The sequence below is a fragment of the Montipora capricornis genome, chromosome 3 (genome assembly GCF_036669925.1).
Source record: "Montipora capricornis isolate CH-2021 chromosome 3, ASM3666992v2, whole genome shotgun sequence".
Taxonomy (NCBI): domain Eukaryota; kingdom Metazoa; phylum Cnidaria; class Anthozoa; order Scleractinia; family Acroporidae; genus Montipora; species Montipora capricornis.
In genome coordinates this window covers 19,374,326-19,387,648 of record NC_090885.1, presented here as the reverse complement: position 1 = coordinate 19,387,648, position 13,323 = coordinate 19,374,326, and the positions used below count along the sequence as shown (strand labels likewise).

General features: G+C 36.2%; 1 protein-coding gene across 1 annotated transcript; it reads right to left on the bottom strand.

Annotated features, from left to right (window-relative positions):
- Positions 1-311: 311 nt before the first annotated feature.
- On the bottom strand, positions 312-13,085 carry LOC138040840 (sulfide:quinone oxidoreductase, mitochondrial-like). Its single transcript, XM_068886528.1, has 9 exons — positions 12,779-13,085; positions 11,327-11,497; positions 9,961-10,014; positions 8,802-8,996; positions 6,284-6,505; positions 5,639-5,890; positions 3,499-3,609; positions 2,939-3,006; positions 312-2,153 (listed from the first exon to the last, which is right to left on the bottom strand). Exons 1-9 carry the CDS (start codon positions 12,965-12,967, stop codon positions 2,093-2,095), a joined length of 1,323 nt encoding a protein of 440 aa, XP_068742629.1. The 5' UTR covers positions 12,968-13,085; the 3' UTR covers positions 312-2,092.
- Positions 13,086-13,323: the final 238 nt, after the last annotated feature.

Genomic DNA, 13,323 nt, shown 5'->3' with positions numbered 1-13,323 from the left:
CTTTAGGAAGTCAATCTTAAACAAAATAAAAGTAAGCAAAAGAAACTTTCACCAAAAAGTGGAAAACGTGAAACAAAGTTTACGCTAATCCTGGATTTATAGGTTAATCGGCTTTCAAACAACCCATCCCAGGTCACTTTTCACACACCACTTGCTACAAAACCTAATTACTAATGCTTAACTTAAGCCTTGTTTGGTCTAAACACGATGTTTAGGCCTAAGGTTAGCCAATTTGAAGGTGTTGGAGTTGCTTTAGTATATACTACAGAGTCACCAGTAGAATGTATACAGTATAATCCACAAGTCTGATCAACCTTTCAAATAACTTTTTTATTGTGCTATGCGCTAGAGATTCTCGAATCATTAATAAAGTTCATCATCATCATCTCTACAGTTTACAGTATAGCACACAATCACAATGACTTCTCTCAAATGCACTAGGCTTCAAAAGTCACCAAAATGGCTACTGTTCCCAGAAATTATATTTATACCTAATTATATTATTTTTCTTTGACCAGCATTTGAATTTAAGGCCACAGTTCCTGCAATCATGTCTCCTCAATGCAAACCAAGTTGAGAAAAAGATACATGCACTTTACATCACTTTTATAGTAAATTTTATATCTTCATGTACATTGTATGCTTTGTATCTAACACTAATGCTAAACTGCAACTGTTTTTATGTGCATCAACAATATTATTCTTGACTATTTATTCTGTATTACTGCTAGATCATTAATTTTACCTGCAGTGAATGTGTATTGCTGTTTAATTAACCCTTTGACTCCCATTAAGCCGGCCTGAACCAGTCATACTTAGTATTTTACTCTGTCTAACGCCAGACGATTTTACTCCTCAATGGGAAACCCCCGGGAGTCAGTGGGCTAATTAATGCATGTTAAATAATTTCTACAGATGTGCTTATTTGTGCATGCATGAAAAACGTTCACTGGTGGATCAATAAAAACTATTGCATGAAAGCACAAAGGGAAGGACTTAAATTCTGCTACATGCATGTAATTGACACTACTAGAATAGGCTACAATGCAACTCTGTCCAAATTGGCCATCTTTACAAAAGGGTCGGGCAAGGAATCTTTAGCGTTATCAGACCATCACTAACAACAAAAAGTAGAGGGTAATATCAAGTTATTTCGAAAAGCTTGTATGAGGCAAGGCTTCTAGAAGTTGTTCAGCACAGGCAGGTTCTATGGCTGAAGCACTAATGCGACTTACACATAAAAAGTTTGGTTAAAGTGGCTGCTTAATAACTCATGAAGACAACTGACACCTTACACAATGACAACATGCAGCAACTAGAACAATGCAATGTGAATGTGCCTATTATTGTAACAAGCAAAAACAGTGGCTTCACCATGCATACTTTTTCTTTTCACTTTAACAGTCCTCCGTAAAAAATACAGTCATGTATATAATGTGAAATGACTGAATTTTTACATCCTTCGCAGGATGTGAGCACATGACACCAAATTCTCCATTGTCTCTCAGTATTAATTAATTTTTGTTCTCCTGTTAACTTGCATTGATTTTTTTGAATGATGTCCATGTACTGTAGCCTTTCTCCCTCCAAATGTTTCATTTCAACGTTAAGCTACGAAGGGTTCTTTTTTTCTAGCAATTGGCACACTCGGAAAAATCAGCTCTGCATCCTCTGCAGCATTAACAGTTCAATAATTTCCTTACCATTCAACTAAGTAACTGCAAATTGTAAAATGACCACAGCTTCAATGCTTCAGGTTAAACTCAACACATGAATGTGACATATGTTGTTCTTAATCTGTTCTTAGCACAGTGCAAACCATATGGAGAGTAATTAAAAAAGCTGTTACGATAGCACCAATATTTATTGTTACTGGTACATGTATTTTAATATTTTGAAGTGGCGATGCTTTTGTTGCTGTTGCCCGTTGACTTCAGAAATTCAACATGACCTGCTACTGTAACAGTGGCTAAACTAGCTTAGACTTAAGTAATGAGCAGCATCAGTAGCAAGTGGAGAAGTGCGCCAGGCCCTTTTGAAATGCATGCATGGTTGAGGTTGAACCAGTGACAACATTACTGGAATCTGGCATCTAATCCTTCAATCCCAAATGAAGAGTCTTCCTAAGCGGTGAAACTCCTGGCCAAAGGCCCCTAAGAAAAGGCAAAGCAGTGAATTATTAACAAACTAATTAATTAATGAGAATTCTTGAGTCTAAACACTAATAACCAATGCCTGATTCAGAGTCTGGACAGCTACTTTGTTTACGAACACAGTAAAATATATAATTTTCTTGTGTTAAACTGTTCTAACTTAGATATACCAGTAGTTTTATGTTGTAAATTTTGACTCTTTTTTTGGTAATATTACTAGTATTAATGTCACTGAAAAGGTATGGGAGGGGAATATGTCAATAAGGTATTGCATTGTACTGTATCATCATCACTTCAAAGGTAACCATTACCCTTGGATTATTTTTAGTGTTAAATTAAAGTCGTTTTGGACTAATGATTAGTATGCCCTAGGGATGATGGATCACCAAACACCAGTAAAAGCAAATTAAGAGAGTAACCTCTACACTTACCCTCAAGTTAGTATTATGGTGAAAAATTGAGTACTATGCATTGCTCCAATTTCCCTGTGTTCTTGGTTTTAGTGGTAACTTCCCATTCAGTAAAACGTTTTGGAAAATAATTTAATTTCGAGTGAAAGTAAAAAAAAAAAAAAATGGTCTCTTTCACTTTGCTCTGACTGAATCATTTGGGACAACCTGAGTCTGAAATTGGTCCACTTTGATTGCAATGGTCTAAATAATCGGACCTTTCTATTGTCCAAATTGTTCTTGCATTGTCTCATGCCCACAAAGATAATAATAATTATTGCTGTTGTGATTTCATTTGAGTGAAAATTAAAGCTGTTATCTAAAGCCAACATTTACCGGACTAATCCATTCCAGTAGACTTCAGGGAGAATATCTTTCTTCATGTAGTACATTGAATACCGCTCCTGAAAAAATAAAATATATATGACCATTTAAACTAATCGGCAGTTGATGAGCTTGGGAACTCGGGTAGCTAGAAATAAGAGTAATACATTTAATGATCTGTTTGATTAATGCAGTTTAACACAACATAGTCAATTCAGATAGTTCACAACTTTTAATATTGCCACTGACTGTAAAGTGAAAAATGTTCAAACACGACCTTTCAATGTTAATTGTAGAGCAGTTCTTACAGAGTACTATCTGATAAATTATGCACCCACTACAAAGGCCAGGGTGGGGGCAGGGCTAGCAGAGAGGGGAGTTCAACACAAAATAAGGATGATTTTACAAACAGAGAACTGGCTGTTACTGAAAGAATAATTTATTAATTAATCACTTACATTTACATTACATGGATGGTGCCACTGTTTGCATTTTTTTCTTCACTTGAAAAAGGAAACCCAAATTTGATATCTAAACACCACCAATGATAAGGAATCCACTGGTCTACTAACCTTTCCTTGATCAAAAGGAAAAGTCTCCAGGGGGTTACCGTTGTAGTCAAATTCAGCCAGGATGAGTTTGCTGTAACCAGTGACAAGAGGACATGACGTGTATCCATCGTACTGTCAATGACAAAGGAAGAAAAATAATAATATCATTTACCAGTAATCCTTTTATATACATATAACCACTGATAAATCATGAACCAAGACTGAACTTATACCAATAAGCTTTTAAAAGCAGTGACAAGCTGGCACTTGGCAATTAATTGTCGATCTTTACAAGATTTTGAATAGCATTATAACATTTATAATTAAGCCATTCTGATTCAGTTTGCTAAAGCAATTAAAGAAAGGGAAATTGTCTTGACCTCCCATACAGTACCGCTCAGAATTAACCTAACATGTACAGGGAACGCTGAACGGAACGCGTTACATATTCGTTCAATTTCCGTTCTCTTATCCGTTCTATATCCGTTCTATACCCGTTCCGAATCCGTTCCAGCTCTGTTCTCTTGTGTTCCATTGGACGCGTTCCATGTAACGCATTTACAAGAAAAAGAACGCGTTCCTTTGAACGCGTTCACAAAAACCGGTAACATTCACTGCGAGATGAAGATGGGATTGTAACTTCGTCAAGCAGTTAGTCTTTTCCTAAAACGAGGTTTTTGCGCTAGAGATATAAAAAAAAAACAGTTAAATTATTGCAGTGATCAATAAGATTTCTTTTTCAATGGTGCAAAAATATATTTGATTGTATACAAAAAGTGAGCAAAACAAGGACAAAAGACGACTTACGTATAAATTTGGCCTTGCGCACGGTATTGGTTGTCAAACGCTTACCGACAATACCCGAAGTTTATCTGTTATTTCTTTGTTACAAAGTATTTATCTGGAATAATACCGAAAATAAAAGCTTGTCTATTATGTCTGCTGTTTATTTTGATACTTTCCTTGTGTTGATTTTGCTTTGTTAGCGGACAGCACAAAGACAAAGTTGGTGGAATCCGAAAATTTTTCGTTGGACGTGTTACATTTTGATCCGAAACATCGCACTTTTAATTTCGTTTCTATCGTTTGTATCGCTTTAACCTTTCTATCGTTCGTTTGGTTCGCGGCAGCTATCGTTTGAAAGAATGGTAAAAAAGAAAGGTTTAAAGCGTTTTTTAAAAGTTTATTTCAATTAGCTCTTAGCTAAGAGCTAAATAGTTATAGACACTTGAATAAAGTTTATGTAAGTTTGTACTTTGCGTGAGAGAATTAGTCACGTATTGAGTAAAAATTGTCACGTGCTAGGCAACCAAACTTGTTTAGTGAAGCATAACGAGCCAGTTGTTTTGTTTGCGCGCATTTCACGGCTAGTGGAATTTTAACGTGTATTTTCGGTAATGTACAAAAGAAATATCTTAAAGGAACGGTTAAAGTGAAGGAAACCCAGTGTTTTACAAACGAATCAAACCGAACGAACCAAACCACAGATCAAACGATCAATTTATTTTTGGCGTGATGGTTAAAAATTTAGTGCAAAAACTAGTCGCGTAACGCTAGTTCTGGTTCTACAAATCAAAAGTACTCATTGTCTGTGGATGAACGGTATTATCCAACTAATGTGTACGTAAATTTTCAAGCCTCTTTGGCCATATTAAGAAAAAGAAAATATTCACACTAACATCTCAACCCCGTTCACTGCAACTGTTTTTCTCGCTGATTTGAAGTGCGGGTTTTTTTGTTTTGTTCTTAATTGAAAACAGAAAGATATTTTGAAGCTTTCCAACTACAAATTGTATATCTTCACTTAATTGCACCAATTTTAATGTTACAGTATTTTGCTGGGTACACAACAGTTTTAACCACAGCTACATGTAGGCCACGCAAACAATGAAGGTCATAAAGTGTATAATTAAAAACATATTAATGTCTACACGATACTTTAACGTCCCAAGATGAAAAACAAAGAAGCTTATAGAACCTAAACCATCTTTCAATAATAATATTAAATCTAAAATCACACCAATTTTAATGTGACAGTCTCAACCACAGGCACACCAATATGATGTAGACAGTGTAGTTATACATTACACTGTATGTGTACACATTGTTCACATACTGTATGCACCCAAGATATGAAAAAGATGAGGCTTAAATACTGTACCTGAGCTGGCATGGGCTTTCCATCCAGTAGAGCAAACAGGTTTGCTTTAACCACACCAGTCTGACCAGCAACAGCTGCAGCAGTCTTTCCATTGGGTGAATTGGCGCAATCACCGATGGCAAATATATTTGGATACTTTTTGTGTCTCATGGTGATCTTGTCAACATCTACAAATCCGCTGCTGTCAGAGATAGGACTTCCACGTAGGCAATCTGGTGGTCCCATGGGAGGTGTTACATGAATCATTTCATACTGTAACAAATTACAAAGGGATTAAGAAATTATTATTACAAATTTTAGTTTGGAGAAGGGGATTATTGCATGGCTCAGAGCATCACCACCCAAATCCTGCCCTTTACATGATTGTACCAAGAGACATATTATTTTACTATTTTGACAGAAAATACGATGTACATGTACATGACAACAGTATCCAAGGCATGCTATTTAAGACTACTATTTATAAATTATATAATATTTATGTTAATGGGACATTGAGTGATTAACCCATTGACTCCCTGGGGTTCCCTACTGACGAGTAAAATCGTCTGGCGTTAGACAGAGTAAAATACTAAGTCTGGCTGGTTTAAGCCCGTTTGGGTGTCAAAGGGTTAATTAATTTATAATTTTATTCCATAATCTCACCTTGTAAGTTTCCAACTTCGTCTCAGTTTGTGGACGGTCATCCAGGATCTGAAAGATAGCTTCCTTTGTTTCTGGTCTGATTTCAATCAAGTTCCTTTTGAAGTTCAGCTGTATATCCCTTTTCTTAACTATACTCATCAAGGAATCTGCATATTTCTTTACACCAAAGATCTTGTCCAAGGATGTGTTAAACATCACAGTTGCTTTGTCTCGGACACCATGCTGCTCAAGGTAAAAAAAAACTTATCTTGTCATAATTTAATCATCCTCATAACAAGGACTTCAAGGAAATTCAAACATGGTGGTGATTAAATACTACATGTACTGTAAGTCTATCGATCAGCTTAACCCATTGACTTCCGGGGGTTCCCGGGCGTTAGACAGAAAAAAATACGGTTTAGACCGGTTTGGGTATCAAAGGGTTAACAGGGATACAATACGTCACATTGTTTTAAAGTGTTTCGGGGGAATCTTTAGTTACATGTAATCACTAGTTTAAAACTCGAAAATGGTAATTTGGCCAGGAATTCCTTTACTGGTAAAATTATCATTACATCACAAACAAGATGATTCTGAGCAAAAACAGCCTTTATCCAGTTGATTTGTCATAAACTTGAAATACGTTAGGCCAACATTTTTCAAGATTACCCAAATGAAATTTGATCATTTCAATCTTGTCCATTTGTGTATGTCCATCCATGCTTCTCTTTCCTTTTGCTGTATAATTCTTTTACGTTGTTCAACAGTCTTTAAGTGGTTCACATTAAAATGTTTAATTCTACTTTTTGGGCCTTCAGGGTGTCATGAAAATTCACATCATTTCGCATCACATAGACCTTTAACTCACTATCAGTACTCACTTCATATAAAAATGTAATAAATATTATTGTTAAATGAATAGGACAATTAAATTAAGGTGAAATAATAATATTATTGGATGATTGCTCAGCCAATTTCCCTGGATGAACAACAGTGCTTATACATGCTTTTAATACTACACAAGACAACAGAGTATAAAGAAGACAGAGGTACATATATACAACGTAATCACCTCCACTTGGACAATTTCAATGATAATTCCTTGTTTCAGGTCATCAGACAATGCCATTCCAGGAAAAAAAAAGCATTTGAAGTTCCTTAAAGATCTTTCAGGATCTTTTCAAGATCCTCAAGGATCTCGGCCGGGATTTTCAATGATCCTTAAGAATCCAGCCTCTTAATTAAAGATCTTTATAAGGATCTTTAAAGATCTTGATCAATGAAGATCCTCGATGATCCTTAAAAGATTTTCACCCGGGACATGTGTTCATTGTTGAAAAAAGCAGAATTTAATGTACTTGCCTTAAGTAAGGATCGAATCAATTTTATTCATTCAATACAATGAAAGGGAGAGATACCAGAGGTTAACCCAATATGAGGGTATCCGCCCAGATGTTATTGATCTAGAGTCGACTTTGATGAGGAAGGAAAACTGGAGTATACGGAGGAAAACCCTCAGAGTCAGATTGAAATTGACTGAAACTCAGCCAGTTGATTACTACTAAGCCACCCTGACTCCCCCTGAAATAAGATGCCCAAAGACTTTCTATTTAAAAGTGGTCATTGTACTTCGTTTTAATATACTAGGTTTCAGGTATGCCACGGTTAATAAAGTACAAATTTGAAAGAAAAAAATTCCTTATTTACAGATAAGATAATTCTATGGATTTCAAAATTTGTCTGAACATTTTGCAAGCAAAATGTTCCTCATCATCCGGTAAAGAGTTGAGTGTTGCTGTGCAATATCCCTATGACTTTATCCGGCATAAAAAAAATTATTAATAATTATTTGTCAAATTTACCTTTAAGTTAGCAGGTCCAGTTTTAAAGGTACACTCCAAAGCTACAGTGAAAGTACACCTTACATGTAAGTTTACATGTGGTTAAGTTCCCAGAGACTTAATTTTAATAAGGTCTCAGTAAAGGAAAAATTGGGCCTCTCCTTCAAATTTTTAGTCTTTGCAAATCTTCGGTGGGCTGTGAAGTAAATTTTCACGAAAAAAATTTTGAAAAATTAATTTTAAAACCCTTAAAAAACCACTTTTCTTTGTTTCTTGCAATAATCTGCAGGCAAAAAATGATTGGCGTATGTATCATGTCAGTCACACGTGAAATGAGTGGGTGTCAATTGACAGCCTTCACGCGCAATCTGCTACCTTGGCTAATGGCCCAAACGCTGATCCTCTCCGCATAATTGGCTTTCAAGTATGGGGTGGAGATAAATTATTCAGCAGACCGTGAACTCCACGCAAAAATCTTCAAGCTCGATTTTCTAGGGGTTTATTTTGATGCTTACAACTTCTCGGACCTCCTGTCCCAACGGGTTTTAAGATGACACTTCCAAATTTTCAGTTCTAATAGATGATTACGTACACTACACTTTTTCCGCCCAAATTAAGTATGAGACTTTGGTCATCAATTGTTATTCAAGTAGCCCTTGACAATTTGACACAGTATATCAACATAATCTAAGTATTACCTCTCTGAAGTAAGCTTCTGCCAAATACATGATTTTCTGTGGAGCACCCAAACATTTGATAGGGGTATTTGGCACAGTAAAAATTGCATTTCCTTCTTGGAAATTTTGTATGGCCTTCCAAGTGTCATTAACTGTCAAGGGAGAGTAATTACTCCCTACACCTGGCGTCCCTAATGCTCGCTCAAGACCAACAACCTATAAACATCAACAAGAATGATATACTGTACACATGAAAACGTACACAGTAAACAAGAAAAACATACAAGATTTGTTAACCCAGTCACACCATTACTGATGTGATCATCGCTAACCCACGCCACTCTATTAGTGACGATGTAGGGTTTATAATACGAAAATACAGGACACATACTGTACATGTATACATGGCTTTAAATGTAGTTGCACTTAATACTCACACAGAGTTTCAGAAAAATAAGGTCCACTTCACCTTCCATAAGAGAAAAATGGAAAGGTAGGAAGCTGACACCGCCATGTAGAACCAGACATATGTAAATGCTATGTATAGTTTATCATATAACTAAGTTGAGCTATATAAAGGCTATTTACTCCTCCTTACTTGCTATGTAATAACTAAAAACAATTATTGAATTCGGCTTTCGTAGAATATGAAGAATTCTGCAGATCTATCTCAGAGGATGTTATCCACCTCGGCCTTCGGCCTTGGTGGATAACACCCTCCTTGACCTGCAGAATTCTTCATATCCTACTCAGCCTCATTTAATAATTGCTAAATATTTTTTCTGAAACTCCGTGTGAGTATTAAAGGACAACTACGAAAAGCCATGTGGTAAGTTTTATCGATTTCCATTCGCAATTTCTTACAACGTTCTACACTTGAACTTCACTCCATAATTACAGTCCAGTAAGTTCTAGCTCAGGGAGACCCAAGAAAAGCTACATGTAGAAGGTGCATGATAATTTTGTCTTAACAAAGTTTACAAAGTATACATGTAATCATGAATGGTTAATTAAACTGACGAGTTATATCATAATTAAGTGATTGACTGCTGGTACTATATTTTGCGGAGCAATGACTTGTCTAAATACTATTAATAGTATCTTATTTTATTTTATAGAAATAAATTCATGAAAATTAATATGTAAAATCATTATTATTGAATGCCTTAATATTCCCTACCTTATCAAATCTCAGCTGAAGGCCAACAGCCACAATCAGAAATTCATAACCAATCTGAAAATGAATGGAAAAAAGAAACCAATGATCTAATCTTTCCATCAAGTTAAATTTTAGGACATCATTTACTTGCATGTACAATATAAAGGATCTTTTTTTTCATCATGTTAAGATTGCAACTCAGTTTCTGTATTCCTCCTTGATCAAAAACACTAACTAAACTACTTTCTCCAAAAAAACATTCATATTAACCCTATCCCTCATAAGATTACCACTGTCTTTACTCTTTCTATCACCAGACGATTTTAATACTCATCAAAAAACTGGCCAGTGCAGGGATGAGTGGATTCATGCATGTTACATCTTTGGTCATACATGAAGACCTTTCAAAAACTACCGCTATATGCCTTTAACCCTCTCCCTCCTAAGACAGCCATTATTTGTAGAATTAACTCGGTCTAATGCGAAACGATTTTGCTTGTCAATAGGGATGAACAGGTTAAGCTTTACAAGTCATGTCTCACTTCCTGAACTGTACTAGTCATAAGAGCTCTTATAAGTTGTAGAGGTGTGTTTCTATAGTTGGGTAAGTTTCTCCTGACCAGTAATTCTCTACAAGCTGTAAATAAACTCATAACCTGAGTTCTCACCACAAGGTGTCAGAGAGCCAGGCTGTAATATTTATAACTCTCTCAGTCTTCATTTTGTTAAGCAAGAAAGGTCCAATTGGCAGTTTAGCATGATTACAACAATGACCATAAACTTGAGTGATAATATTTGCTAGAATATAACTTTGTTATAGTCACACAAAAGGCTAGAGTTGAGCACAATCATGTTGAACAAGGACAGATCTTTCAAAAAAGTCTCCCAGATGCATCACATGAGCATTCCATTCCATAACTTACACTAGCTTAACAATGTTATTTCATTGAATTTAATGAAGTTTGTTCTTAACACTTGCTAAATACATTTTCCATCTTTTTTATGACACTTTCGCAAGTCAAAATGATAACAATAACAATAATAACTGGACAATTTTTTTTATGGATTTTAAACACACCTAAAAACCACTGCATTCAACCTACAGTGTAACTAAATTGGCTTGAGTTGTCTTCATTTGTCTTAATTTACTTAATGAAAGATGCTCCTAGACTTGCATCACTAGACTTTAATAAATGTGACTAATTATGGCTATGGCATAATGCAACAACTATTAATTTTCATCATGCCACTTACCCAAGGACTTGTAAGCTTTGGTGAAAAATGTATATTGGATCCCGAATGGTGTTATCTCGAAATGCTCATTATACCGCTGAATACTAAGTGATCTTACACTAAAAAATTGACATAAGATGTCAAAATTACTCACCTCTTTTCCATCAGCTGTGACAACAATATTCTTGTCAGGGTTGAATTCCACAACTTTACTTTTAAACCAAGTACAACCAGGTGGTATAAGACTGCCAGTCGCTCGCACTGATTCCTCCAAGCGTTCAATACCGCCTCCCACTAAAGTCCAAAGCGGTTGATAATAATGATTCTGGTGACAAAAGACATCAGACAATATTTTAGATCCTGTGCCATGTAAGTCTGAGTCCAACGCCAAGTTTTGGCACTTTTTCTTGGACTTGAAAGGCCTTAATTTGCAAATTTATTTCTCTAAAGAACAGATAAGGAAATTTGAAGAAAGGAAGAACCTTCCTTGTCCAAGCATTAATTTTGGTTACAATACCTCATTTCCTTAATAGCCATGGGTCAGGAATAGAACAGGTGAACCAGTATCAAATATGTTGCCTTTTGTTTGGTTTTTTTGTTTTTATATTTGCACATATATTAAGCTAATTGTCAAATAATATTAAAACTCTGTGTGGTGACTTATTGGAGGATTTGAATGGTTACCTTGCAACCTGGAGATGTATAACGAGTACAATGTAGGAGAATGAGGGAGTTTGGTTTCCTTGTACTGTATGAAATGATGAGAACAAAAAAAACAAGAACACCTAGCAGTAAAATGCTGGCTCAACTTTCTTCATGCTGTCCATGTTGACATTTCAATGGTACGGTGGATTATCAAAGCACAGATATTGCGCTTCCATGGTGACTTTGCCACATGATGAAGCATATAATTTGACAGCATACTGTTTTCCTTTTTGAATAATATTGATACAGAAGATACAACCAAAGTTACATGTCAAGAAGTGAAAGTGAACACGTTCTATGTTTCATAAATAAAATGCCAGAGCTTTGACTTTTTAGCAATGTCCCCTCCCTTGCAATTTCCCACTTGCCCATCCTACCCAAACACTCCTAAGGCCTAGGAGGTTTGTAACACTTTTCTTAAGGTTATGGTTACGCTATAGTTTTTCATCGCAAGTAAAGTACTTGATTGATTTGAATATTTCCATTTACAGTTTGCGTTTTCTTTTTGCTTTCTTATAAATGTATTAATTGAGGCCCCGGTACGAAAAAGAGAGCTGTGCATGTGAACATGCACGCGCGCGAAAAAAACTCACGTACAGGACGTCTTCGCCAAATACAGGTTTAAAAGGTCAATAAAGAGAAACTCGCGCAATAAAGAAAAAGTGATATTTCTTTGGGTAACTGAGATCGAAATAGTCTGGGATATAAAGTCTCAAGTGAAATCAAAATGCGTAAGGTTCGATTGGAACAAATGTACAGTTTGAAGAAACTTTCATAATTCAGACTTCCGCTTATGAGCTTTCACAGTAGCCTATTGACACGCGTTACCTTCTTGGTTTCTCCAGACTAAAGAAACTCCAATAGCAAAAGTTCACGAAAAAAAGACAATTATTCACCTTACCTCGGAGGGTTCAATAATAGCGGTGGCATGGGGATATTTTCGACATAGTGTGGCTGAAATAGAAAGACCCCCTGATCCACCGCCAACCACGACGAACTGAAAATTCTGCTTCGATTTCCTTTCAAATGATGTGCTGAAAGCCCGGGCACCTAGTCTGTAGGGCACATTTAAATATCTCACCATAAACATCTTCTGCTGTACGTGTTACACAAGTTGCGTGATTTGAGCAAGAAAACCACCATTCTCGTTCCCAGATGCCATCGTTTCTCTTAGCCAGCGGGGCCTTCGCACGAGGTCTTTGGTGAGCAGGGAACCCAGGAACAGATACACAGTTGCGTCGGAGTTGCGTCAGTATCACCAAGAGATTATGAAGGTAAGAGAAGTAATCCCTCGTATTGGCCCTATTCCCATCGTAATCCCTCTTAGGTTATTTTTAGATGATATCAATTTTCCCGCGGATAATGTTACCGCGTGCGTTACGTGCGGGAAGTTTCGTGGAGGAGAGAAAGTGCACTGTTGTAAAGATCTTTCTCTCCACTCTATGA

Coding starts and splice junctions, on each gene's coding strand:
- LOC138040840 (XM_068886528.1), bottom strand. CDS start 12,967: ATGTTTATGGTGAGATATTTAAATGTGCCCTACAGACTAGGTGCCCGG. Junction 3,610..5,638: donor GAAAGCCCATGCCAGCTCAG/GTACAGTATTTA, acceptor TGTCATTGACAG/TACGATGGATACACGTCATG. Junction 2,154..2,938: donor TACTGGAATGGATTAGTCCG/GTAAATGTTGGC, acceptor GCCTTTTCTTAG/GGGCCTTTGGCCAGGAGTTT.